Source organism: Aspergillus fumigatus, chromosome 2 (genome assembly GCF_000002655.1).
Source record: "Aspergillus fumigatus Af293 chromosome 2, whole genome shotgun sequence".
NCBI classification, from domain to species: domain Eukaryota; kingdom Fungi; phylum Ascomycota; class Eurotiomycetes; order Eurotiales; family Aspergillaceae; genus Aspergillus; species Aspergillus fumigatus.
The window spans coordinates 1,623,657-1,647,443 of record NC_007195.1 but is presented as its reverse complement, the minus strand read 5'-3'; the positions used below and the strand labels follow the sequence as shown (position 1 = coordinate 1,647,443).

At 52.2% G+C, this 23,787-nt stretch overlaps 9 protein-coding genes across 9 annotated transcripts; 6 read left to right on the top strand and 3 right to left on the bottom strand.

The window, feature by feature from the left end:
- Nucleotides 1-119: 119 nt before the first annotated feature.
- Nucleotides 120-2,713, top strand: AFUA_2G05850 (kleisin alpha). The gene is made up of 2 exons (XM_744621.2): nt 120-752; nt 815-2,713. The coding sequence occupies exons 1-2, from the start codon at nt 489-491 to the stop codon at nt 2,369-2,371; spliced, it is 1,821 nt and encodes a 606-aa protein (XP_749714.1). The 5' UTR covers nt 120-488; the 3' UTR covers nt 2,372-2,713.
- Nucleotides 2,714-3,616: 903 nt separating this feature from the next.
- AFUA_2G05840 (MFS transporter) lies at nt 3,617-5,877 on the top strand (the record flags this gene model as incomplete). Its single annotated transcript, XM_744620.1, has 7 exons — nt 3,617-4,039; nt 4,353-4,597; nt 4,687-4,719; nt 4,780-4,866; nt 4,932-5,341; nt 5,420-5,531; nt 5,634-5,877. 7 exons carry the CDS (start codon nt 3,617-3,619, stop codon nt 5,875-5,877), a joined length of 1,554 nt encoding a protein of 517 aa, XP_749713.1.
- A 2,788-nt stretch (nt 5,878-8,665) lies between these two features.
- acuK (Zn(II)2Cys6 transcription factor domain-containing protein) lies at nt 8,666-10,996 on the top strand (the record flags this gene model as incomplete). The annotated part of the gene is made up of 2 exons (XM_744619.1): nt 8,666-8,891; nt 9,003-10,996. 2 exons carry the CDS (start codon nt 8,666-8,668, stop codon nt 10,994-10,996), a joined length of 2,220 nt encoding a protein of 739 aa, XP_749712.1.
- Nucleotides 10,997-11,814: 818 nt separating this feature from the next.
- fmn1 (riboflavin kinase) lies at nt 11,815-12,611 on the top strand (the record flags this gene model as incomplete). Its single annotated transcript, XM_744618.1, has 3 exons — nt 11,815-11,931; nt 12,009-12,236; nt 12,312-12,611. 3 exons carry the CDS (start codon nt 11,815-11,817, stop codon nt 12,609-12,611), a joined length of 645 nt encoding a protein of 214 aa, XP_749711.1.
- A 637-nt stretch (nt 12,612-13,248) lies between these two features.
- AFUA_2G05810 (dienelactone hydrolase) lies at nt 13,249-14,751 on the top strand (the record flags this gene model as incomplete). The annotated part of the gene is made up of 3 exons (XM_744617.1): nt 13,249-13,570; nt 13,624-14,259; nt 14,336-14,751. The coding sequence occupies 3 exons, from the start codon at nt 13,249-13,251 to the stop codon at nt 14,749-14,751; spliced, it is 1,374 nt and encodes a 457-aa protein (XP_749710.1).
- Nucleotides 14,752-14,812: 61 nt separating this feature from the next.
- Nucleotides 14,813-17,744, bottom strand: AFUA_2G05800 (pseudouridine-5'-phosphate glycosidase/carbohydrate kinase family protein; the record flags this gene model as incomplete). Its single annotated transcript, XM_077804094.1, has 7 exons — nt 17,357-17,744; nt 17,093-17,301; nt 16,940-17,039; nt 16,852-16,893; nt 16,565-16,795; nt 16,209-16,509; nt 14,813-16,136 (listed from the first exon to the last, which is right to left on the bottom strand). The coding sequence occupies exons 1-7, from the start codon at nt 17,541-17,543 to the stop codon at nt 14,813-14,815; spliced, it is 2,394 nt and encodes a 797-aa protein (XP_077660258.1). The 5' UTR covers nt 17,544-17,744.
- A 5-nt stretch (nt 17,745-17,749) lies between these two features.
- Nucleotides 17,750-19,651, top strand: AFUA_2G05790 (dolichyl-diphosphooligosaccharide--protein glycotransferase subunit OST1; the record flags this gene model as incomplete). The annotated part of the gene is made up of 3 exons (XM_744615.2): nt 17,750-18,322; nt 18,425-19,466; nt 19,526-19,651. Exons 1-3 carry the CDS (start codon nt 17,976-17,978, stop codon nt 19,649-19,651), a joined length of 1,515 nt encoding a protein of 504 aa, XP_749708.1. The 5' UTR covers nt 17,750-17,975.
- Nucleotides 19,652-20,068: 417 nt separating this feature from the next.
- On the bottom strand, nt 20,069-21,316 carry AFUA_2G05780 (mRNA guanylyltransferase; the record flags this gene model as incomplete). Its single annotated transcript, XM_744614.1, has 1 exon — nt 20,069-21,316. One exon carries the CDS (start codon nt 21,314-21,316, stop codon nt 20,069-20,071), a length of 1,248 nt encoding a protein of 415 aa, XP_749707.1.
- A 700-nt stretch (nt 21,317-22,016) lies between these two features.
- On the bottom strand, nt 22,017-23,436 carry AFUA_2G05770 (deubiquitination module subunit SGF73; the record flags this gene model as incomplete). The annotated part of the gene is made up of 4 exons (XM_744613.2): nt 22,017-22,408; nt 22,488-23,171; nt 23,203-23,337; nt 23,409-23,436. The coding sequence occupies 4 exons, from the start codon at nt 23,434-23,436 to the stop codon at nt 22,017-22,019; spliced, it is 1,239 nt and encodes a 412-aa protein (XP_749706.2).
- Nucleotides 23,437-23,787: the final 351 nt, after the last annotated feature.

The window sequence follows — 23,787 nt, the reverse complement described above, 5'->3', positions numbered from 1 at the left end:
CCGTGCTCCCGTTGCTGGGACGAGAACTTGTGGGAGGGAGGAGGCTGGGCAAACCTCAGGCTCCCATTAAGGTACCTGTCTTCCACCCGCCGCCCGTTGGACGCGCCTTTCGCAACTCTTTTCTTCCTTGTTTCCATCGCACCACACCAACCACCCTTCCTCCTTCGTTTTGGTTGTGTTCCCCCTCCCCTTCAGTACCCACCTTGTTGGGATTGATTTTGTATCGCAGTACATGCGATTATTGATTTGCTACTTGACTGGATCTGTTGCGGTTCTGTGTTTGTTTTTCTTGTCTCTTCGGAGGCTTTAGGTGCAGGAAATCAATCGCCGAACCTTTTGGGGTTGACTGACCGTGTTCTTCGGATACCGCGCGTCACCAGCCTCGTTGCCAGGGACCTCCCGAACAAATCCCCCCGCACTAGGCGGGCATCTTTTTGGATATTTGATTACATTTCCCATTTGGTCTTTGATCCAGACCACGCTTGACAATGTTCTACTCCGAGACCCTGCTGTCCAAGACGGGGCCGCTGGCCCGCGTCTGGTTGTCGGCCAACCTTGAGCGCAAGCTTTCGAAATCTCATATTCTGCAGTCGGATATCGAAAGCAGTGTCAATGCCATTGTTGATCAAGGACAGGCTCCGATGGCTCTACGACTTAGTGGTCAGCTGCTGTTGGGTGTGGTTCGGATCTACAGCAGAAAGGCCCGATATCTTTTGGACGACTGCAACGAGGCTTTGATGAAGATTAAGATGGTAGGTTTGATTGCTCTCTCCGATCAATGCTTGCCAAGCTTTACTGATATGTGTGGTTCTAGGCGTTCCGTTTGACAAACAATAATGACTTGACTTCTACCGTTGTCGCTCCTGGCGGCATCACTTTACCTGATGTGCTTACCGAATCCGATTTGTTTATGAACTTGGACTCCTCCTTGCTTCTGTCACAGACCCTTAATCTGGAACCAGAAGGCAAACGCCAGGGACACTCGATGGATTTTGGAAGTCAACTTCTACCTGATAGTAGCTTCCGACGATCTGTTTCTCAAGAGCCTCCACGCTTGGAGGACCACACATTAGTTGATTTGAACTTTGGCGATGATGATGATACCCATATCGGCCGTGACTTCAGCATGGAAGTTGGTCGAGATGCTCCCGCTCCCCGCCCATTTGAAGACGACCTTCTCAGTGACGCCGGCAAGTTCAACGACGTTGACTTGCAGCTGGACCTCGGTGAGGATGACGCTCCTCTGGATAAGATGGATCTCGGTGAAGATGGAGCCCAGGACCACTTCAATTTCGATGAAACTTTGGATATCGGTGGCGACGAGGAGCTCACACGTGAAGCTGAAGAACGCCGACAGCAGCGCGACTCTGAATCCGCAATGACGGAACTTTCCGAAGAAGAACTCAACAGACTCGAGGCAGAAGATGTACATTTGTCGAAGGGAGGACGAGGGATTCTTGACGAGGAGTACGCCGACGGAGAACACGAAGATGGCGAACAGGGTGATGACATTACCGTTCAACAAGCACAACGTGCCAAGCGACGAAAGGTGATGCCGGTCATGGATCTGGATGAGGCCATCGACTTTAAGCCGAGTCATATTAAAGAACAACAGGCAGATCGATCTGGAATCTTGAGACCGGCAGCGTTCTTGCCTCGGGATCCTGTTCTTCTTACCTTGATGAACATGCAAAAGAACGGCGATTTTGTGTCAAACGTCCTTGGCGCGGGCCGCGGACGTGGTTGGGCCCCCGAGCTTCGCGATTTACTTTCATTCGATGCCATTAGGAAGGCAGGTGAATTGAAGAGAAAGCGCGATAGCGGCATCGCCGATATGGATGTAGCCGCAGCCACTGCCCCTGCTCTGGAATTCGGCGAGGAGGAAGCCATCGTGCCGGTGGATGAAGGAGTTGGTCTCGACTCGACCCTTCACCAGCGGTCGGAGATTGAGTTTCCTGGAGATGAAGAGGAACAGGGACTGCATATGAGCGACGATGAGGGCATGCATCACCCTGTGGAAGAGATGGACGATACAACTGTGCACCCCGTGGATAGCGGCCCGGTCTCCGTTGGTACTAAGCACGCCGTCCACATCCTCCGCGACGCGTTGGGCGAGTCTGCCGCCGATCAAAAGAAGAGCGTCAAGTTCCAGGATCTGTTACCCGAGAAGAGAACGAGCAAGGCTGATGCCACCAAGATGTTCTTCGAAGTTTTGGTCCTGGCCACCAAGGACGCAGTCAAGGTTGAGCAGGGTACTGACTCTGTTGGCGGTCCTATCAAGATCCGTGGGAAGCGTGCACTCTGGGGCTCATGGGCGGAAGAGAATACGAGCGCGGAGGCTGCTAGCCAGCCCACTGAGGTCGCGGCCTAAGCACGTTTTACATACCCTTTTTGTGTTCTGCAATGTCCATTATCTTATGTATAGTTGCTTTATTTGTTGCCAATTCTCCTTTCTGGCTGTTCGAATTGAGGCTGGTTTGCCTTTTCAGCAGGATTGCTTCTGTGTATTGTTCCAAGTGAGCAAATGGTGTTTCGGGGATTTGATTATGGGAGCTGAAAAGGCGGCTACTGATCGGTTATCCTTTTTTTGCGGTTCATCCAGAGCTGCAATTGCTATTCGTTGGGATTATTTGGACTGTTTTCTTGTATGGAATTATGGGTAGGTAGCTTTAGGATTTAGAGATTGTCTGTAATGGCACCATTCCATGCACGCAGTCGGGATTTGCACCAATACAATGTGTAAGAAGTACAAGATACCTTACAGGTAGTTTACAGAAAAGGATTCCGATTCCAGACTTATATTGATCATGTTTATCATGGGATGAGACGTGGATGATCCAATGTTGCCGATTTCCTTTGATAAAGCTTGCTAAGCAACCAGGTTGCCTTGGCTGTGTGGCTTGAGGCTTCCAGAACAACATGATTCTTCAAGATTCAATAATACAAGCATTGAGGATGCTGTACAAGGGTTTAGAATGCGGGACCCGGCGATTTTCCCCACGAGGCAGATAACATGACCTACATGCAACAGGAGTGAGCCACAAAGCATGTCATCATCATGATCATCATTGTAGTCGAAGAATTGACCCATCTATTAATATCTTCTTAGTTGGATTTGACTACGTTGATCAATTTTCCTTGAGAAGTCCTTTCCTTGGGACTGGATTCCAGTGACGATGATGCTGAGAAATCATCCATGGGACCGTGATCGAATGACGCTAGATAAACTAGATGTGCCGGACAGAAACCCGAGAGACTGAATCCAGGCCGACAGCGGCTAAAATACTAGGAATTGCTTAGCTCGCTGCGCTTATATGCTAATCCGTAGCTGCTCATCTTTTATCTTCCCCACCGTCTGCTCTACTGTCGCTGTAGAGCTCAACCCTACAAGGAAACCGGTCGCCTCGTGACGTCGTCTTCATCTGTGCCAGTTTCTCGGATTGTCTGAACACCTCATCCGGAGATCTTGTTCGCCTCAATTTCAGCAAGACGCGCACTCTTTGGGTACTTGCTTTTGATCTCTTCCTTCTTTAGCTGTCGGTGTTTGAGCACCGAGGTCGTAGTGGCATAACTGCATGGAGACGTCCTTCTCTCGATTCGACCTATGTGAATAAGGATGTCGACAACTCAGCAGACCGACTCTGTTACCACAACAGAAAAGCCTGAGTCGCCTGTCGATGAGGATTCGTCAAGTGAGAAGAGCACGGAAGATGTTCGAGGAAAAGAAACACAACAGGGTGAAGAATCGGATAGGACTTTTGCACCCATCAATGCGTCCGTCGCAACAAACAATGAGCGATCGCAGAAGCTGCAGCGCACTACGTCTTCGACCATCGAGCGCAGCTGGTCTCTGAATGATGGATACAGCTGCCATACTGTCGACGAAGAAGCAGAAGATAGATCTAACCAACCGGGTGAAGCAGCCGACGGTGATGAGTTTGTTGTCGGATGGGATGACAATGACCCTAAGAACCCCCGGAATATGAACAAGCTCCGGCGATGGCTTATTGTCATCATTTGCTCGTCGGGTTCTCTCTGTGTGTGAGTCTCGAGTCTGCGACATAGGCCTACAGACATTACTGACAGAACGCTTTGAGTACTTGCACGTCGTCGATGTATACTGCCACCTATGAGCAGCTGATGAATGATCTTGATTGTTCTCGAATTGTGGCTACTCTCGGCCTTTCCTTCTTCATCTGGGGCTTGGGTAAGTCTGCTTAGAGCATCACTGCCTGGTTTGCGGGAATTGACTAGGAGGCTGGTTTGTAGGAATTGGACCGTTATTTTTGGCGCCATTGTCAGAGGTTTGCTGACTCTGTCTGGGGTTGGGTTCCACTGCTGATCTGCCACAGTTTTATGGTCGAAAGTGGATTTACATCGTGTCGTTTACCTTCTTTTTGATATGGTTGATCCCGTGTGCCGTGGCGCAGAACATCCAGACTATGATCGTAAGCCGTTTCTTCAACGGCCTTGCTGGCAGTGCTTTTCTCAGCGTTGCGGGAGGTACAGTGGGCGATTTGTTTGACCGCCACGAACTCAGTGCCCCTATGATGCTATACACGGCTTCTCCTTTCATCGGTCCAGAAGTGGGCCCGCTGTATGTTCTCCTCGAATTTCCTCGGCTCGGACGTTGACCGGATCGAAGCTCGCTCTTGTGCAGCAGGGACTGACAGGAAGTTTACCCAGGGTTGGCGGGTTCATTAACCAGTTTACGACTTGGTAAGGTCGTCTATCGGTTTGTTGAAACGCATTACATTAACAAGCACGTCATATTTTCAGGCGCTGGACGTTTTATGTGCTCCTCATCTGGTCCGGTGTCCTTCTCGTCTCGATCATCCTGTTTGTTCCGGAGACCTACCACCCAGTGTGAGTGCTTTCAGGCTTCTGTATCGTTTCTAAAGGCGTTTGCTCATCTAACTCGACTTGTCCAGACTCCTCCGGCGCAAGGCGCAAAAGCTGCGCAAAGAAACGGGAGACGACAGATGGAAGGCTCCAATCGAACGAATGCACCGCTCGGTAGCACGGACTGTCCTGCGATCCACCTACCGGCCGTGGCTTCTATTGGCGTTGGAGCCGATGTGTTTGAACCTCTGTATATTCTCTGCCATCCTTCTGGGTATTCTCTATCTTTTCTTTGGTGCTTTTCAGCTCGTCTTCGGCAACGTATACGGCTTCGAGCTCTGGCAAAGAGGTCTGTCGTTCCTCGGCCTCTTTGTTGGTATGGTATTTGCCATCCTATCTGATCCTTTCTGGCGTCGAGTTTACGTTCGTCTGGAAAAGAAGCACGAAAAAGCTGTTGGGAAACCAGATGATTTCCAGCCCGAGTGGCGGCTACCCCCAGGTGTGTATAGTCCTGGTGTTTTGGTTATCGGCATATCGAACCAGAATAGACCTTGCTAATTTTTGTCTCCTTATGCAGCAATCCTCGGAGGTCCGCTCGTCACCATAGGACTCTTCATATTTGCCTGGACCATCTATCGTCATGTGCACTGGATTGTACCACTGATTGGGAGTGCGTTCTTCGGAGCCGGGTAAGTTTGCAATATGGCTGACCCTCGGATATGATTGCAACCGCAGCAGCGCCAATAAGCTGAGTATAGACGGTCTGCTAATTCGATCTGTTGCACGAACAGGACGATCCTCGTATACTCGGGTGTATTCACGTTTCTGGTTGATGCCTACCCAACATACGCAGCGAGCGCTCTGGCAGCGAACAGTTTTGCTCGTTCGACCTTTGGGGGTGTCTTTCCATTGTTTGGTAACCAAAGTAAGCATTCTCTTCCTGTCTATGCATCTGCGGTCGTCCGCGAAGTGGAGCTGGAGCAACAGGTCAGGAGCATGGTCTACGTCAATGGTGGTAGCCTCATACTCAGCTGACCTGTTGTTACGAACTGCGATGACTGTGCTTCATTATATCCCTGGACCCTGGTCACTGCTGATGCTTGAGATGCAGTGTACAATAATCTGGGTTATCATTGGGCGACATCGCTGCTGGCGTTTTTGACACTTGCCATGTCACCATTTCCGTGAGTATTCTTTTATCTCCCCCGTACTTTGAGACCAGAGACTTTGGAGGTTTCTACTGTTTGATCCATGCCCCAACCTCCTTGCTTCAGCTTGCAGCTGTCAGCCGTGGTAGCGCCAATAGCGTCAATTTTGCCGTATTTCTTCCGAATTTGCTAAGCTGTGAAACGCTACTGTACTTCACGTTTGGAAATCTTTTGCTGACTAAAGTCTACAATACAGGTACATATTCTTCCGATATGGCAGTCGTATCAGAAAGAAGAGTCGATTTGCTACGCGATAGGCGACCGACTTTTGTCTGTCGCCGCCTATCAAGCGTGCATTGTCATGGCGCCTCGACATACTGCGACCGAGCTATTGCTTGCTGCTTTCATGGTAAAAGCTTTACCCGGCAAGGGTTGTACATTTAAACATCGACGCATGCATCCATAGATATGCATTCTACATAGACTATACCTAATGCATAGAATCAACAGGATGAAGAGAAATCTGACTCTGGAACAAACGTATGGACAGGGTCACAGGTATCTATGCGACCAGCATGACAAGTTATCGGCCATATCTAGCGAGACCAGCTGTGTAATCCATAATTAATGCCTGGCAGACGAACCCTTGTTCATTCCCAAGCACTCGAATCCCGCCAAGCCCGACCAAACCTAAAAGACGTTGGTCTCTTTACCGCGCATTACCTTACTCCACGGCGCAGGCAGTAACTATCGAGACTCTGTCCTGCAACAACAGTCTTTCACAGAATTATAGCCTCGATTAAGCCACCATAATCCAGAGCAATAACTGCCGTATGATGCAGGACGAAGGAAACCCATCCAACAGGGCCATGCAGGAAAGCCACTTTACCGAGGCATTTCCCGAAACTGGGCAGGCTGTTGAGGGTCGGGCGATCACGGGGAACTTGGTGGCATTCCGGAATTACCCTGGTGTAATTTTGGAGAGTTTCGAGGGCTTTGCTGTGCGTAAAATGACTCATAGAAATGAATGGATTGGTGTATTGTTCGCTTTGTCGTTCTGGTTGTTGAGGTTGGTGTTAGCTGATGGTGCATGATGTAGTTGGTGTAATTTATCTCGTTGTTATGCAGGGAGAAGAAGGATAGATAACATGTCTATCAAGTACTTATCATTATGAATCTCGAGTTTTAATGTATCATCAGCACGTGGGATAAGACAAGGTGGTGGTCGTGGTGGTGCCTGAGGCTTCAACCAGGATGATAGTCGATTCTTAGGTATTATCACAAGCAAGCTTCATCTGGACGTTGTTGATATGCGTGATGCATGTGAGATCAATGTCCAAGTCCTATCACATACCATATATGCGGCAATTGCCTCTGTCTGTCTCTCTGAACCTCATAGCTTGATGTGATGAATCCGCAGGACTCGCAATATTACCAGAGACTGGTAGACGGAAGAATGTGACAGTCATCTGAAATCACAATCGACTCCAACGTGTAAGGCTGAAACCTCTGCCTGAGGTGATCCTTTATTTCCCAGGCAGGAAATAAGAATAGCTTCGAGTGGGCGTGTAAAGGTACATTTGAAGCTATCTGCATGATTTCTACCTGCTTATGATTCTTATGATACTACTGGCGCATCACTTGTCACACTCGTATCAAAATCCCTCAGTTATACTACTGTCTTGCTTGCGAGTCTGGACACGCGACAGACAGACAGACTCCCTTGACTCGACTCGCGTTGGTTGACTTCACCTGCTTGTCACATAAGCCACCGGGTTTCTATTTCTATTACAGAGTATCTTACAATCACCGCTATTGGTACTCCGTATTTGAGTTACATATTATTACCTTATTCCTCGAAATTTGACTCTTTTCCCTTTTATTTCAATTTTCCCTAATTCCTCTCCCCTGTTCATTTTCTGTGCTTCTGTTCCCCCCGCGTTCTCAATTTTTACTTTTCCCTCTTTTCGCATCTGATCACTCTCCTCTCCACTCCTCCTCTATAGTCTTACAGTCCGTTTATCACGAGTTTTTGCTCTCGCCTCAATTCTACATCTCCTCCATGGATTCTACCCGCAGCATCTCAAAGTGAACTCAAACTCGAACCGCCCAAGTGCAAAGTCAACTTTCCCCGCAGCCCCGGAAAACCTTTACTGTACCACTCCATCCGTTCCAATTCACTCCTAGTTCAGCTGCACAGTCATCCGTTTTAATATTCTCATCATCACTTTATCACGTCCGCGTGATCGAATTTATTCTTACCCCTTCAGATCCCATTGCTGCGCCGTTCAGACCGCGGTCCGTGTCTGGTTTGCGCCTCGGTCCACACTAGCAAGTATCCAAGATCTTCCTGTGCTCCGTTATTCGGTTTGCCGCTCGCCGCATCCACATCCCTACAACTCCAGACGACAGCGGTTCCATGTGGTACATAGCGGGGTAAAACGCCGAGCGTAAAAGTTTCAGCCTTCAACCTGGATAACCTGACGAGTGTTCCTTCGCAGTGCACCTCTTCCTCGAAGATTCTCGCTCGCCTGGTGACGGAGAAAGAAGAACCGAAGGTGACAAGCGATAGCTGACGACTTTTTGACGTGACGTCCTTCGCTCGCCGCAGTGAAACGTGCACACGACAATCACCCCCTACCAATAACTCTCTAAACACACACACGAATGTCGACATGAAGACGGAGGTTAACGGGAGCGCCCCAGCTCTGGCTGGCGATCATGGTGGAGTCGATCAGGATACCCCGGACGCGGGCGATCGCACGGAGCAAGCGAAGCACAAGACCAACGGCGCTACCGAGAATGCCCCAAAATCGGCCAACGCAAAGGATCCGTCAAGACCACGAAGGAAGAAGGCAAGGAGGGCTTGCTTCGCTTGTCAACGGGCGCATTTGACTTGCGGTACGCTTGTGTGACCTGTTTCATTTCTGAGATACTGATCCTTATCGCGCGCGCATCAACACTGCGTCATGCATTGGGAACAAACAAACTGATCGAGAAACTACCTCTTAGGTGACGAGAGACCGTGTCAGCGCTGTATCAAACGGGGTCTTCAGGATGCATGCCATGATGGGGTGCGGAAGAAGGCTAAATACCTGCACGATGCGCCGGATGGAGCGTTGATGCCTGGAGTTGGGGGGAATTTCTACAACAACGCGATGCGAAATAATATGCCCTTGTCTCGAAATGGCACCACTACGGTCAATACAACCACTCAGCAGAATTCGGGGTCCAATTACTATCCCACACCTCAATCGAATTCTTACAATGTCTACCAAGATACCCCTCTGACACAGAATTCTTTCCCTTCGCAATCCCCCGTTTCCCCAACCTTCAACATGAAGACCACTCCGACGGCTCGAAGTAACAGCTTGTCATCCTCGGTGAACCAACAGCCTCCCAGCACGACCGTATCAGGCGCCACCCAGAGTCAGAATCCCTTCGCGGGACCATTCTTTGACCCAAGCGACCCTGCTCTCTTCAACTTTGACCTTTCTAGCATGAACTTTGAGAATCGCTACGGTGCGTTGGAGTTTGGGATGCTTGGCCACATGGCGACCGGTGCTGGTGACTCCCCCACCGATTCCGCCACGCAGCGAGGATCGATCGGCCGGAGTGGCTCCACACAGTACTCCACGACACCCCTCACTGGGGCCCCTGGCTTTGGGGAGAGCCCTGGAAACCAGCAACCTTTCCTGTTCGGCAACGATCCGCTCCTGAACGAATGGCCGAATAGCCAGGCTCCGAATCAAGGGCATCTGAACGTTAGCGGCGTCTATCCCCAGGGCGGCATGATGCACATGGCCAAGTCTGATGCGCCACATGCGTTTGCCATCGAGAGTGGACCAGCCAGTTTCTCCAGCCCGAGTGCAACAACCAGCCCTCATATCAACAGCGGGCATGATGAAAGTTCGCTGAGCAACGCGGCCGTGAACAAGTCGACCGGCTTAACTGCCAATGGACAACGGCCGGCGATCACGACGCCCAGCCTGAAGCACCAGAGCCTGCAGTTTGGAGTGAAGCGACGTCAGCGAAACCCGTCGACTGTGTATGAGAGCGTGAAAGAGCCGTATGCCTATACGAACCGCTTCCACAATCTGACAGCCTTCATCCAACGGCGCTTTTCCCCACAAAAGACCTTGCAGATTGCGAAAGCATTAGCGTCGATCCGGCCGTCGTTCATTGCCACGACCAAGACACTCAACCGGGATGATTTGATCTTCATGGAGAAGTGCTTCCAGCGGACACTCTGGGAGTACGAGGACTTTATCAACGCGTGTGGGACGCCAACCATCGTCTGCAGACGTACCGGCGAGATTGCCGCGGTCGGCAAGGAGTTTAGCATCCTCACCGGCTGGAAGAAGGATGTCTTGCTGGGCAAGGAGCCGAACCTCAATGTCAACACCGGAGGCTCATCGGCCCCCGGGTCTGGCAACACATCCCGCGGCAGCTTTACGCCGCGAAGTTCTACGCTGGAAACTGCGACTCCTGGACGCCCGCAGCCTGTGTTCCTTGCTGAGTTGTTAGACGACGACAGCGTGGTAGAATTCTACGAAGACTTTGCCCGACTGGCCTTTGGCGACTCCCGCGGCAGCGTCATGACCACCTGCAAGTTGCTCAAGTACAAGACCAAGGAGGATATGGAGCTTGCACAGTCCGATGACAATCAGAGGTGGAATAATCACCTGCGCAAAGGCGGGATTGCTGGCGAGGCGGGGATGAATCAGTTAGGGTTCAAGGATGGCAAGGTCGAATGCGCCTACTGCTGGACAGTGAAAAGAGACGTATTTGACATTCCAATGCTTATTGTGATGAATGTGAGTGGCCAGTGTATTTGGACGAGTCGACATATGCTGATATCGACTACAGTTCTTACCGTGCATATGACGGAATCACACACTTGTTGGTGGTTCGCACCCGGATGTCCTTGGAATGCTTTGGATGTGTTATTGATCATTTTGTGCCTTTTTTTTTTTTTTTTTTTTTTTTTTTTTTTTTTTTTTTAATCTCATACCCTCGGATGGACAAAAGTTTCCCCCCCGGCCGACTGTTTATGTCGATTTTCATTATTCTACCCCTGAATAGGGCTTTTGCATTGGTACATAACTTTCTTTGCGGTGTACGATTGTTGCTTCTTGCCAGGTTGTCTTATAAGGGTTGTACTTGTTGTAATGTGTTACTGGGCCAGCGTGAATATAATTGTTCTGCCTCTCCGGAGCCGCAACTGGAGACTTCTCTCCTGCCGGATGATGTGGATGGTTTGAATGTCGCATTCAAGTATATGTTTATCTTCTCTTGTCTCCGCCTGTCTAGTTAGAGTGTGGTGTCTGGCCAGTGATTCTCTCTGGCATATGGGGGGGTTGAACAAACCAATGACTTTAGTGAATAGGATATTTGAGGTCTTCACTTCCCGTGTCATCTTCCATCGGTAAAGAAGGAGATCTCAAGCAATTCCATGGCATTGGATGCTTTCATTGCCATTCTGATGAGTACTTGTATATATGGAAGCCCAATCATAAGGTCTTGTCCATCAGCACTCAAGTAGGTAATTATATAACTGTAAAATACCAGTAGAGCCAATCACATTTGCCTGCCACCGTCACAAATGTTCCCCCACGTTGTTCGCCGGGTCCTTGGAGCAATACGAGCATCTTCCGCCATGTTTTTCGACCAGTTTCCATCAGTCATACACAAGAGTTCTAACCCGTCGTGACTCCGCTTCTCAGCAAGACGATCCCCAGGAGAGACGCAACAGAAAGTGAACAAAGCAACCCGACCCAGCCGACTAACCACCACAACACCGTCAGGACCACCAAACCTCGCCATGCGACCGGACGGACCTCGGGATCCCGTCGCGGGGCCAGACAGCGGTCCCGAACCACCATATCCAGTGCGTCTATCCGGACCCGTGATCAAGGGGTTTGGACGGGGAAGCAAAGAGGTAGTTATCAGTCTTCCCACATACATCTTACCTAGGCATATGGACGTGCAAAGTGACATGGTAACTGACGGTGATAGCTGGGCATCCCGACGGCCAATATCCCCGCTGAGGGACTGGAAGAGTATCCCGATCTCCAGGTGGGGGTGTACTATGGAGTTGTTGCGCTTGATCCAGCCAAGTTCCAGTATCAGGAGGGTCAGGGCTCGACCTCGACCTCGTCGACAGGGGGAGCAGAAGCGGCGGTTCTGCCCGCTGTGCTGAGCATCGGGTATAACCCGTTCTACAAGAATAAGACAAAGTCTATCGTCCGTCTCCCTCGCTGACCAAGCCTTTATGTAGTATGTGTTGCTAGGTGAAGAGTATGCTAAGGACGATTCCAGGAAATCCACATCATGCCGCCGCTGTCCTCCCCGTCACCAACGGCAGACGGGGCGGGGGAGGTGAAATTCCACAAATTGCCCGACTTCTACGGGACGCAGCTGAAGCTGCTGATTCTGGGGTATATTCGCCCGGAGTACGATTATGTGTCGCTGGAGGCGTTGATCGAGGATATCCGGGTGGACTGCGAGGTTGCGCGGAAGAGTCTGCAGCGGCCGGCTTATGCATGTTATATTGACGGGGATGAGAAGGAGTGTTCGGATGTGGTGAGGGAGCAGCGGAGGTGGTTGGTAACCTTCTGATCTTTCTGATAGATGTGTAGCTAGAGTTCTAGACGATTGATTGTACATAGATAAACTGTTGCCTGGCGAAGAGTCATGAGACTCATGTTCACGTGCATAATCAAACCAGTATCAGCCCTATAGGCTTAAGGGTATGGCTGATGGCACAGCTACGAGCTACAGCGGATGCGCACGGAAACCCCCTTGTTAAATTGTGTGGTTCAATGGATCCACCATTGTCTCGATGCAAATGGAGTCTACAGGCCGTTTGAAATACATTGACTGGACCGTGCAGCGGTGCCAATAATCGTCGACGTCAGAGCGGTGTTGGCGCCGAGGAATGTATACCCTACTGTATGCTGGGCAGGTGGAATGCAAGCAAACCAGTTACCAGTAATGGCGGTTCTGACAGCCCAAGAGTCTTATGTCATTCGGCATATCCGTGTGGGTTTCAAATGCATTGATTTGTAGTTAAAGAGATGGCAAGACTATTATATAAATGCCAGCAGTATTTGCCAGTGAGGATGTCGAGTCGTTCAGCGAGTACACTGCTAATCTACAAAGGTCAAAAATACTATAATTATCAGCATTGAGATTTCCCAAAGAGAGGCAAATCCGGTCTGTAATTAGTACCGAGACCCAAAAGGAATCCGTTGCAATGGATAGACTGCGCCAGCATCTCTCCCGACGGCGTCGCAGCAGCAGCTCCGGCGCGACACGTCTCCAGTCGCCCCATTCCCCCAGCACCGACTGGCGCCAGGATGAACGGGACGTAATCCCGCGACGTCTCTTTGTAACATCTGACACGCATGATTTCGACCCAAGCATCATCGCGCGTTTCCAAGGCGAAGGGTTTGAGGTGGAGTATTTGCCGTTCCCAGGCGGACACGCAGATGTCGAAAGAGATCGCAAGGATCTGGTGAACCTGCTGCACGAGAGGGAGGATGATCTCGAGCCCGGGGAGAGATACGCCGTCGTCGGTATGCAGACCCTGTGTTGCCCAGGCTAGAAGCCCATTGTTAATGAGAAAAAGCATTCCACCGGCCGGCCTTCCTGCTCCTCGTATCACACCACCAGTCCACAACAGCTACGAATCCTCTCCCCAGAATGTGCGCTCTAGTCACCTATTACCCGCGCGAACCACTTGACGAAACCTGCGAGAAGGAGACCAATCCCCCGGCATGTCTGCTCCCCCCCTCCACCACCTCAACATCCACCTCCTCCTGCTACGCCTCGCTTTCCCTGCTCCCCATCCAGATCCACCTAGCAGGTCACCAAAACCCCTCCTTCTGGGACGACTACAGCGCCCACCCCAGCAGAACGCGGCATAGATGCCACCTCTTCTTCTACCCCGAGTCCGAACCCGGCTTCGCAGAGCACCCGAGCTCGACCTACGACTGGCTCAGCTCGCGCCTCGCCTGGAGCCGCGCGATGGATTGTCTCAAGCGCGGGTTCGGCTGGCCCGGCGGGAGCTGGAAGACGCCTGATGTCGAGACGATCTGGGAGGAATACTGGCGGACTCTGCTCTTCAATGCGGGCCGTCACTCCGACCCGGACGGATACGCCGCCAGGTTCATGAAGATGATGATCGGGAGTGGTGATCCGAGCAGTCTAGATAGGCAGATTGATGAGACGCCGTTGGTGAATTGCGTTCCGACTATGGCTGGGGGTATGTTCACGTCATCCCACTTCACCTTCTTGATATACAGATCTACATGTGTTTTTCCTTTGCTGACTGTTGGCAGGAAGCGATGAGCAGTCGATTTCAGCCTTCTACGCGGAAACGTTCTTCCCTACCGGCCCCCCATCACTGCACATCCGCTTGCTCTCGCGCACCGTCGGGCCGGACCGCATCGTCGACGAGATCCTGCTGGTGTTTCGGCATACCGAGGAGATACCCTGGTTGCTGCCGCGGGTACCGCCCACGGACCGCGACGTGAAGATTGTGCTTGTGATGACGGCCAGTTTCCGCGCGGGCAAGCTCTCCCGGCAGAATATCTACTGGGATCAGGCGAGTGTGCTGGTGCAGATTGGGTTGTTGGATCCGGCGCTCGTGCCAGGGAGTTTCCGCGCGACGGGCAAGACGAGGGAGGGGAGGCAGGATGTGGAAATGTTGCCAGTGGTTGGCGCCGAAGCGGTAGAGAGGGTCCTGAATGGGTAGAGAGTAGTGCTGTAGTACCGATTGTATGGATCATTCTACATCGAGTATCTGTGCATAACTGTTATAAGGCAGCCATCAATGATCGCAGAGTAACAAGATCCCTGCTCACACCACCTGGACTCTTCAACGTCCTCAGACTAGCCTCCTGCGCCAGAGGAATGACCTCCTCGACCGATTTCCCTGACCATTTTGCAAGCCCCGCAACAACCGCGCCCAGTAACGTGTCCCCCGCACCGTTGACGCTCACAATCTCCCGATCCGCCAGGACCCCGGCTGACGGGAAAAGACGCATATACACCCCCCCGATTAGCTCATCTGTAGGCGAGGCGCGCGAGAGGATGTAAGGCGCCGAATCAGGAGATGTGAGACGAGCATCTCCCGGACGGAGCAGTTGGGTCACCAGAACCCCCTGAGCGCCCAATTTCGTGATGATGCACGGAATAAAGGGAATTAGTTGGATGCTCTGCTGTGGGATTCCCTGGTCCACCAGCTCGGCCGTGGTCATTGCAACGAGACGATCTCGCGAGCCAGTCGCGGACATGCCCATGGCGTCGATGATGCGCCACCAGCCTTCGGACTCCTCGAAGAGCCCTGATTCGCGGGCTGTCGTGTACATGGCTGAGAGCTCGTACTGGTTGGGAGCGGCCAGACTGATGGCGTTGTTGGGGACTGCCTTGGCCGGTTGAATTACTGCATCCGCCTCGGAGGTCTTGGAGAAAAGACGGCGAGACTTGGCCGTCGAGACCGGCTCAAAGGCCACCCGCGCACCGTGCTGTTTAGCAACGGCAATCCATCTGGCTAGAACCGCTGGGCTCCAATTCGCATCCACAACCACCCACTGCGGCTGGGTGTGGCGGATCAGGGGATCCCAGAACCCGTCAAAATCAAGCACGTGCTCCGGCAGCTCCATGATGCCCATGTCAGCCATAGCCACTACGAGGTCGCGCTTTGCGTCGTTGATGGCGACATATTGTGCCGTGCGCGCTCCGGACGACGCAGGCAGGATCTGTACGCCGGCGGTGGGGAGTCCTTCTTCCTGGAGAGTCGAGAGCGCAGCGCGGCCACTCAAGTCATCCCCGACTACACTGCAGAACAGAACAGAGCTTCCAAGATAATGTGACGCAATGGCAACGTTGTGGCCTACTCCGCCCAGGCTCTGCCCGATGACCGCGGGGTTCGATGTTTGAGGAACGGGTGTGATCTTGTCACTCTCGCTAGCAAATGGGGTATAATCGCAGGACAGGTCGATCGCAAGAGAGCCAGCAACAAGGACATCAGCCTTACCCAGCTGTTCAATGCTACTCTTAGTTAAGGGTTTATGACCCACCCCGGTTTCTGAAGTTGCTTGGTCAGCTCTTGCGTTCTCGGAGATTACTGGCATGTGTCTGCAACATTAGGGACATTCCAAGTTTCGCAGTAATCTATCATCACATAGCCCATCAAATGGACAAACTCACCGGCCTCCAGTCCCCCTATCAGCCTGTTCTAGTTTGGAGAGTTCAACTGCCACCTTGGTTGCGCGCTTCACGTTGGCCTCGACCAGCGCCCTGTTGGCAATCACACTCTTTCCGCCACTAAGTTCCTTTATTTTTGCAAGTACGAAAGGCGTGTTGTCGCTTCCTCGGTGACCCTCGACTTCGGCCAAACGGATCGCCTCTTCTATTATTATGTCCATTTCGCCTTTGGGGATCGACTGTTCCGCTGGCACTGGATTGGCAAAATGGATACCAGAGCTTACAGGAAGCTTTGACTGCGCGTCTGTTTTGGTGTCAGTACGATAGGCCAACTGAGGAAGAGAGCCCTGGCTCCTTACATATGATCGCAGCTGCTTCCGCTTCATCTCGGATTACTCTGGGGCTCTTGATGCCACTGTCGCGCGAGAAAAAGGCAGGGAAATCCACTGAGCCTTCACGGCCATCGGCAAATGTCCCGACACAGACTCCCTCGGTTTCTAGAAATTCAAGTGTCCGCGGGATATCCAGGAAGCTCTTGCATCCGGAACTGACGACAGCAACAGGTGTCCGTCCCAGCTCAGTCAAATCGGCTGCATCGCGCTCAGGTCAGCTAGAATCACAGCAGGAGGTGAGATTGGCTACCTACCAGAGATATCCATGGACGACTCCCCTCCACGGTGGACACCACCTTGACCGGTCAGCTTATGCAAACTATAGCAAAGGGATATACTAACCGAGACCACCTGTCCCGAACACCTTAATACCAGCCAAGTGAGCAAGCACCATTGTTCCTGAAACAGTTGTTCCTCCATGGAGTCGTCTCCCAGCCATTCCCTGAAAAAGGTCAGTCAAGTAAATGAGACTCCCATACTTCGAAGTCATCGTACCAGGCCGCATATATAACCGAGATCTCTACGGGAAACCTTCAAGGCATCCTTTTTCTCCGCGGTCGATGCTAGCTCAGTGAGCTCCTCAGCACTGAGGCCAACCCTAGCAACCCCATTGAGAATGCCGATTGTGGCGGGAATTCCACCATTGACCCGAACAACAGATTCAAGCAAAGAGGCGAGAGCGACATTCTCGGGATATGGAAAGCCTACCAGTGATATTAGCCTTGCTTGCTACTCATATCTGTATTGACCCAGACATACCGTGGGTATAGATTGTAGACTCCAGTGCTACTACTGGCTTTCCTGTGGCCACCGCATCACGAATTTCCTCTGATACTTTCAAGAATTTGCTTTGTGCGACATCGTGATAGCTTCGAATTGCCCGAGGAGCTCTTATTGCTGGTCCCCGAACTCTGCAGCAGAGTCGGGTAGCGGCTTGTGAAAGCATGACAAGGGCAGTTCTCAGTGCAGAGCAATACTAGACTCACTCTTCCAGATAGAACAAAGGGATGATGATGGTGACAGTGATCAGAGCCTGGAAGAAGAGAAGTGGAGAGGTTAGCAAGCAGTTAAGTTATTACGGAGCACTCCGTAGTTAAGGTAGCTTTAGCAATCGGTCTATTGCCGATAAACTAGCTGATTGTGATTGTGCCGCCTTGGCTGCCGTAATTAAGGTACGGTACCTTACGGACGTACGTAACCAGCTACCTGACTGTTTGGGGACACCTCAGCATCTGGACGGTTTTGGCACCTTTCTCTTTACTCCCTTCCATTGCTCCCCAATCCTTCCAATATCGTCCTGTGCTTCTCTCAATCTCTCCTGGTGAGATAGATTGTGTACAGCGGCGCGGTCTGTTCGAAAAGACCGCCCATCGTCACAATGAGGCCATCTACCGTAGTCGCTGCGCTCTGCGGGCTGCTGTTCTCAAGCAGCTTAGTATGCGCCGACTCCTCGACCAGCTCGCGAGTCGCTTTACCCGCAGACTTTAAGCCCCAGCAGGTATTCAAGAATGTGAACCTGGTCCGGAATACCAATTTGGAGAAGGGATACGTTCGAGAAACCGTCAATGTCATCGTTGAGAATGTCGATAAGCAACCGCAGAGCGACTACTACATACCGTTTCCATCGGACGTCTTTGGCAAGGTCGGGGGGTTGGAAGTGAGGGACAAGAAGACCCCAGGGAAGGGCAGATTTGCCGTTGAAGCTTTGGAAGTCGAATCACCAAGGTATGTATGCAATTGACTGCCAATGGTTCCGTTTGATCGTGATTCTCTGCTTCTAGACCTGCGATTCGGATATTGCAAAAGCTAACCTCTTGGTTTTCGCAGCGACTACCAGTACTTTGTCGTTCACTTTCCCGAGCCACTTGCGCCGTCTTCTCAGATCACATTGGGGATCTCATACTTCATCCTCAACTCTCTCACTCCACGCCCCGCCGCCATCGGCCAAGCTGACAAGCAATATCTCACCTATTCTTTCTCCGCTTATACGCCGTCTGCATATCAAACGGTGACTCAGAAGACCAAAATTAAATTCCCCAATACTAATGTGCCTGACTACACAACCACTTCCGGCTTGAAGTCTGGTTCCGATCCCGAGCGTCAGGGCACCACCTACACTTACGGTCCCTACGATACGGCCACGGTTGCTGCAGGGACGACTTACCCCATCACCGTGCGCTACGAATTCACCAAACCCGTTATTACCGCATCCTTGTTGGAGCGGGACCTGGAGGTCTCTCACTGGGGCGGGAACCTGGCGACGGAAGAGCGGTACTGGCTCCGCAACAATGCCTCTGTGCTCTCGAAACAATTCTCTCGCGTGGAGTGGACTTTGACCAGCTACCAGCAGTTGCCGTCTTCGGCGGTCCGTGAACTCAAGTATCCCCTCAAGCCTGGTTCGGTCGATCCGTACTTCGTCGATGACATTGGCAATGTCTCTACGAGCCGTTACCGGCCTGGACAGCCCCCCAAGCGGGAAGGATCCCTGGAGCTTCGTCCTCGATTCCCAATCTTCGGGGGCTGGAATTACAGCTTTCGCATTGGCTGGAACGATGAGCTCTCCACTTATCTGCGCAAGGCAGCGACCGGCGCCGACTCCTACGTCCTGAAGGTCCCTTTTATCGAGGGATTCAAAGTGCCTGAGGGAGCTCAGTACGAAAAGGTCGTCGTCCGAGTGATTCTGCCTGAGGGCGCGCGAAACGTCCAGTACCAGGTTCTGGAGGGAGCTTCTAGCAATGGTCTCCCCAGCTCGAGCCAGATCCAATCTCACATTTCCAAGCAGAAGACCTACATGGACACTTTGGGCCGCACAGTGTTGACCCTGACGGTCGAGAACCTCTCGGATGAGGCTCGCGATTCTCAGATAGTGGTAAGTTCTAGCCCCGTGCTCGTCCATTGGAACTTCTTGGCAGGCTGACACGACGTCAGGTTACTTACGATCACTCCTTCTGGGACGGCTTGCGCAAGCCCTTCACCATAACTGCTGGAATGCTCGCTGTCTTCGTTACCGCGTGGCTCATCGGAAACCTTGATGTCAGCATCAAGAAGCGATGAATGCCTTTTCCCCTTGTCATAATATGAGAGTATTTTCTTTTTCTTCTTGTCTCGTATATTAGAAAAAGGCAGAGATATGTACAAGTGCCAACAACGCGTAGAGCCAAGTAGAGCAGCCCCGATGTATTACTCGAACCCGTAGGGAACTGCGAAACGGCTGAACCAAAACCCTTTCGACATTGCAAATTCTAAAGACAGGGAAAGTTGATACACATGCTGAGCCCCAAAACCCACAGCGACTGCCTGCCCTTCCTTGCTCCTCTTTCATGCTCTGCAGTATCGCAGATACTAAACGCCAGACGCCTTGCAAACCAACATCGATGTGAGTAAAGTAAGTACAAAGGCCGGAAGACAAAGCAGCCGGCCTTGGGCTAATTCTGTTTCTTTCTTTTTTTTTCTTTTTGAATGAGGGTCAATCTACTCCTCGAATTTCCTCTTCACCCCATTCCCGTTCGCGCTGGGTGGCATCTGTCTCGCACGGCGTCTGCGGTCTTCCTCCTCGGCAGCCGCCTGAGCCTGCCGTTTCTTCCAGGCGGCTTTGATGGCCGGTGCGGCGCGGATGAGATCCTCCTCCGTTACACGGTCCTCGATACTTTCCAGCACTTTCTCAACGGTCGAGATATGGTTGGCGTCTGCCTTGTCGTCGCGGAGCCGATGGAACCGCCACCTCCCCTGCTCGTCCTTGAAGCATTCGACGATCGAGTCGTCCAGGGGGACCTGCAGGGCCTTGAGGGCCTCCCAGTCCGACTCGGTGACGTACATCTCGCCCCAGTGCTGGTATTCGTTGGCGTTGAGCATCACAAATAGGTGGCAGATGGGGATGGCGTCGTAGTCGGGGTACGGCTCTGTGATGCCGTCGGCCTCGTCGTCCGTGTCCGGTTCGAGGACTGGAAACTCGAGCCGCAGGCGGAAGTCAATGGTATTCTCCGAGGGGGGTTTCCACTTGAGGATGTGCTCGTCCGTGCCGATGCGGTAGGGGGTGCTGCGACAGGTGAAGATGAGGCCGTCGTTGCCGTGGATTTTCTTGACCTTGGGGATGATCTCGCGGAACATCATCTCGATGCCGTAGCTGAACTGCGTAGATTTGTCCTCGACAGCAAACGCGCGGTGTTTCTTTTCTTCTGGGAATTTTTTGTAGAGCGCGTTGTACGGCTTGAGCACCTTCTCCTTGAAATATGCCAGCCGCTTGTCCAGCGTCCGGTGCATGAGCTTCTGCCCGTCCAATACTAAACAGTCGAACACGAGGAACTTGAGCTGCTGCGTGCCGTCCTCGTACGTGTCGTTGACCAGCTCCCCGTCGATCAGGGTGTCGACATGGAAGGACTGGAACGTCTCGTCGTCCGGCTGCGGGAAGTGCAGGCCCGGCACATAGCGGTAGTCATTCTTGCGGTCGATGAGGTAGTGGATTTCCGGTACTGGGGAGTCCTCTTCACCACGTGCAAAATACATAAGACATCGGATGCCGTCCGTTTTCTCGCACACGTAGTAGTCTTCCCGTTGGAGCTCGAGGAGATGTCGTTTCGCAAAACTGACGGGCTGCGCGCCGGGGAAATTGAGGTTATTGCGCCCCAGCAAGGCGGCGACCTCGCGGCGAAACTGATCCGCCAGCTCGGGTTCGGCTTTGATGCCTACAGCATCGAGATCGGGAACGGACGGGTTGCCCATTTTCGACGGATGGGTGACGGTGTCTTTGGCAGCGCGTGGACGGAGGGATGAGTTGAAGGGGAGTGTAGCTGGAGCGACAGGTGAGCTCTCGCCCGGAGGCGCATAAAGCGAAAGGTGTGCGCAATCCTTAATCGTAGAGCTGCAGTTGAGTAATGGGAAGTCGAATCAGATTGCGGTCATCTCATCCAGATTGACAGTGAGGCGCATCCATGGCGGAATGAAGTTCATTTCTTTGATTCCGGCGGCCCTGCGGAGGTCCCAGTGGCGGCCTGAGGCAGAACTCGACTTGAGTATGAAAGGGTTCATTTACGAACTGGAATAGTTCTACCCGACAGAGCGCCTTACATAGTAGGATCAGATAGCCTCACATAGTGTCAAATAAGTAACCTGCAGACTTTGAATTTGCTCTCAACATTGCGTGTGTAACTAGGTAATATGTCCTTTGAGTGGTTCCATCAAGGGAAGAAGGGAACAGAATCGATTGTCGTTACAACTCAACTTGAGACAGGAAGACTCCACATGCCATCTACAATATATTCAGGGGTATCATTTTCATCACAACCGAACAGCTCCAGACCGGAATAACCTCATCCATGAACATCCTTTAAACGCCATCACGCTTGCCCAACTGCATGACAAGAAAGAGATATTAAGACGGTCATCGCCCAAACCTGTTGGGACGAAGCACAGAAACACAAAATCACGAAGAGACCGCCACCGGTAGCTTCTTTGGAGCTGGCGCAGGGGTCTTCTTCGCGGTATCTGGTGCGTTATCCGACCCCGTCACGGAGACAGGGGATGCTAGGGGAAGGTCGTCCATCGGCTGAAACGGATTCCCATCGTTGGTTGGAGTGGCGTCACCGGTCGAGAAGAGTCCACCGCCACGAGCTCCGCCCAAGGCATGAGAAAGCATCTCCTTGATTCGCACGTACTTGTATTTCTTCTTGGTCGAGATCAACGGATGAGTGACTAGGGGTTGTGGGCGCGAGCGAAGAATCGCCGCCATGACGGCGTCTTTCTCCTCATCAGAGTCGACAGGACCATTGTTGTCCAAATCATCTTGAAGCGGAGCATTTGCATCAATGGCTGCCTCTGCACGACAGAGGGGATAACGGTCAGCCCTCCATACTTACAGTGAAAGTGAAGAACGACAAAAAACGAAGACACTCACTCTGTTGACGGGCCTGGTTCTTCTTCTGATATGCCTGGAGCAGCATGTCATAGGGCAATGAACGGCCGGGCACCGCACGCTTCGCACCCATCGAGTGACTCTTGCACGTCAACGAACGTGCACACTGAGCCCCATTCGGCAGAATGACACCACACTGCTTCTCAACATCGACGGGGCCCTTTGGCTTCGGCGCCTTGGGCTTAGGCTCCTCCTTCTTCTTTTTCTTCTTGGGCTCCTTATCCTCCTCGCCCTCGGTCTTGCGCTTCTTGCCTTTCTTCGTCCCGTCCTCGGCCATGCCCTTGACGGCGCTCTTCTTCGCGCCCTTCTGCGCCTTGATTGAATCATCTCCGTCCTTGTCGCCGCCTGCGGCGTCGTCGTCCCCATCCTTATCCTTCTCTTTGGCCCGGTTTGCCGCATCGCGCGCCTCTTTCTTCCGCCGCGCCTTCTCCTGCTTCGCCCGGATACAGCCTCGGATATGCTCTACCGCATTCTGCTTGAGGACCGGCCTCTTGCAGGTCTTGCATATCACCGTCTCCAAATTGTCTTCCTCACGGGGCTTGCCCGTCGGGAAGGCGGCCATGGTCTTTTCATCGATTTCCGGGAGTATAGGTGACGAGCCGGGCGATTCAGGTACTTCTACATTGCCAGTGATGACATTAGCCCCTTCCATCTCGCCCCGATGACCTGTATCCTAGCGTATCCAGCAAAGACCTACCCGCAGCCGCCTTCTTCGCCTTGGCGGACTTGGCCGCCTTCTTCAATTTGATCTTCGTAGGTTTCGCATCTTTCTCGGAGTACTTGTACCCCGATGCGTCAACCAAGCTGCCCGAGTTCGAAGCGACCGACGACGCTGTACATAGGAATACTCAATTAGCGTGCACCGCCCCGACGACAGGATCTCGTGACATGGGGCCGTCGTACCTCGACCAGAATCCCCGTTAGTACCCATGATCGAGCGCGTGCAGAAGGTTGGTCCGTAACTCGAGTGCAATGAACAGCCCAATCAAGCCAATGATAGAAATTCCGACCGTTTGATGAGCAGGTGGTGGGCGATAGTTATGTTGATGCAGTTCAAGTGCTGCAGCGGGTTTGGCTGTCTGGTTCCGGAATTGATCAGTTCGGGTCTCCGCATGGTACAGTCACGTGACGATATCGGTTTATGATAAGCAGAGGGGAACAATACACATCTCATCTATGGGGAATAGTTGCCATTAACTGTTGTGGCCAACGTTATTCTCGAATAGTTTGATATTGTATACATGCTTTTTACTGTACAAAATGGGAATGTGAAAGGCGTAAG

Coding starts and splice junctions, on each gene's coding strand:
- AFUA_2G05850 (XM_744621.2), top strand. CDS start 489: ATGTTCTACTCCGAGACCCTGCTGTCCAAGACGGGGCCGCTGGCCCGC. Junction 753..814: donor CTTTGATGAAGATTAAGATG/GTAGGTTTGATT, acceptor GTGTGGTTCTAG/GCGTTCCGTTTGACAAACAA.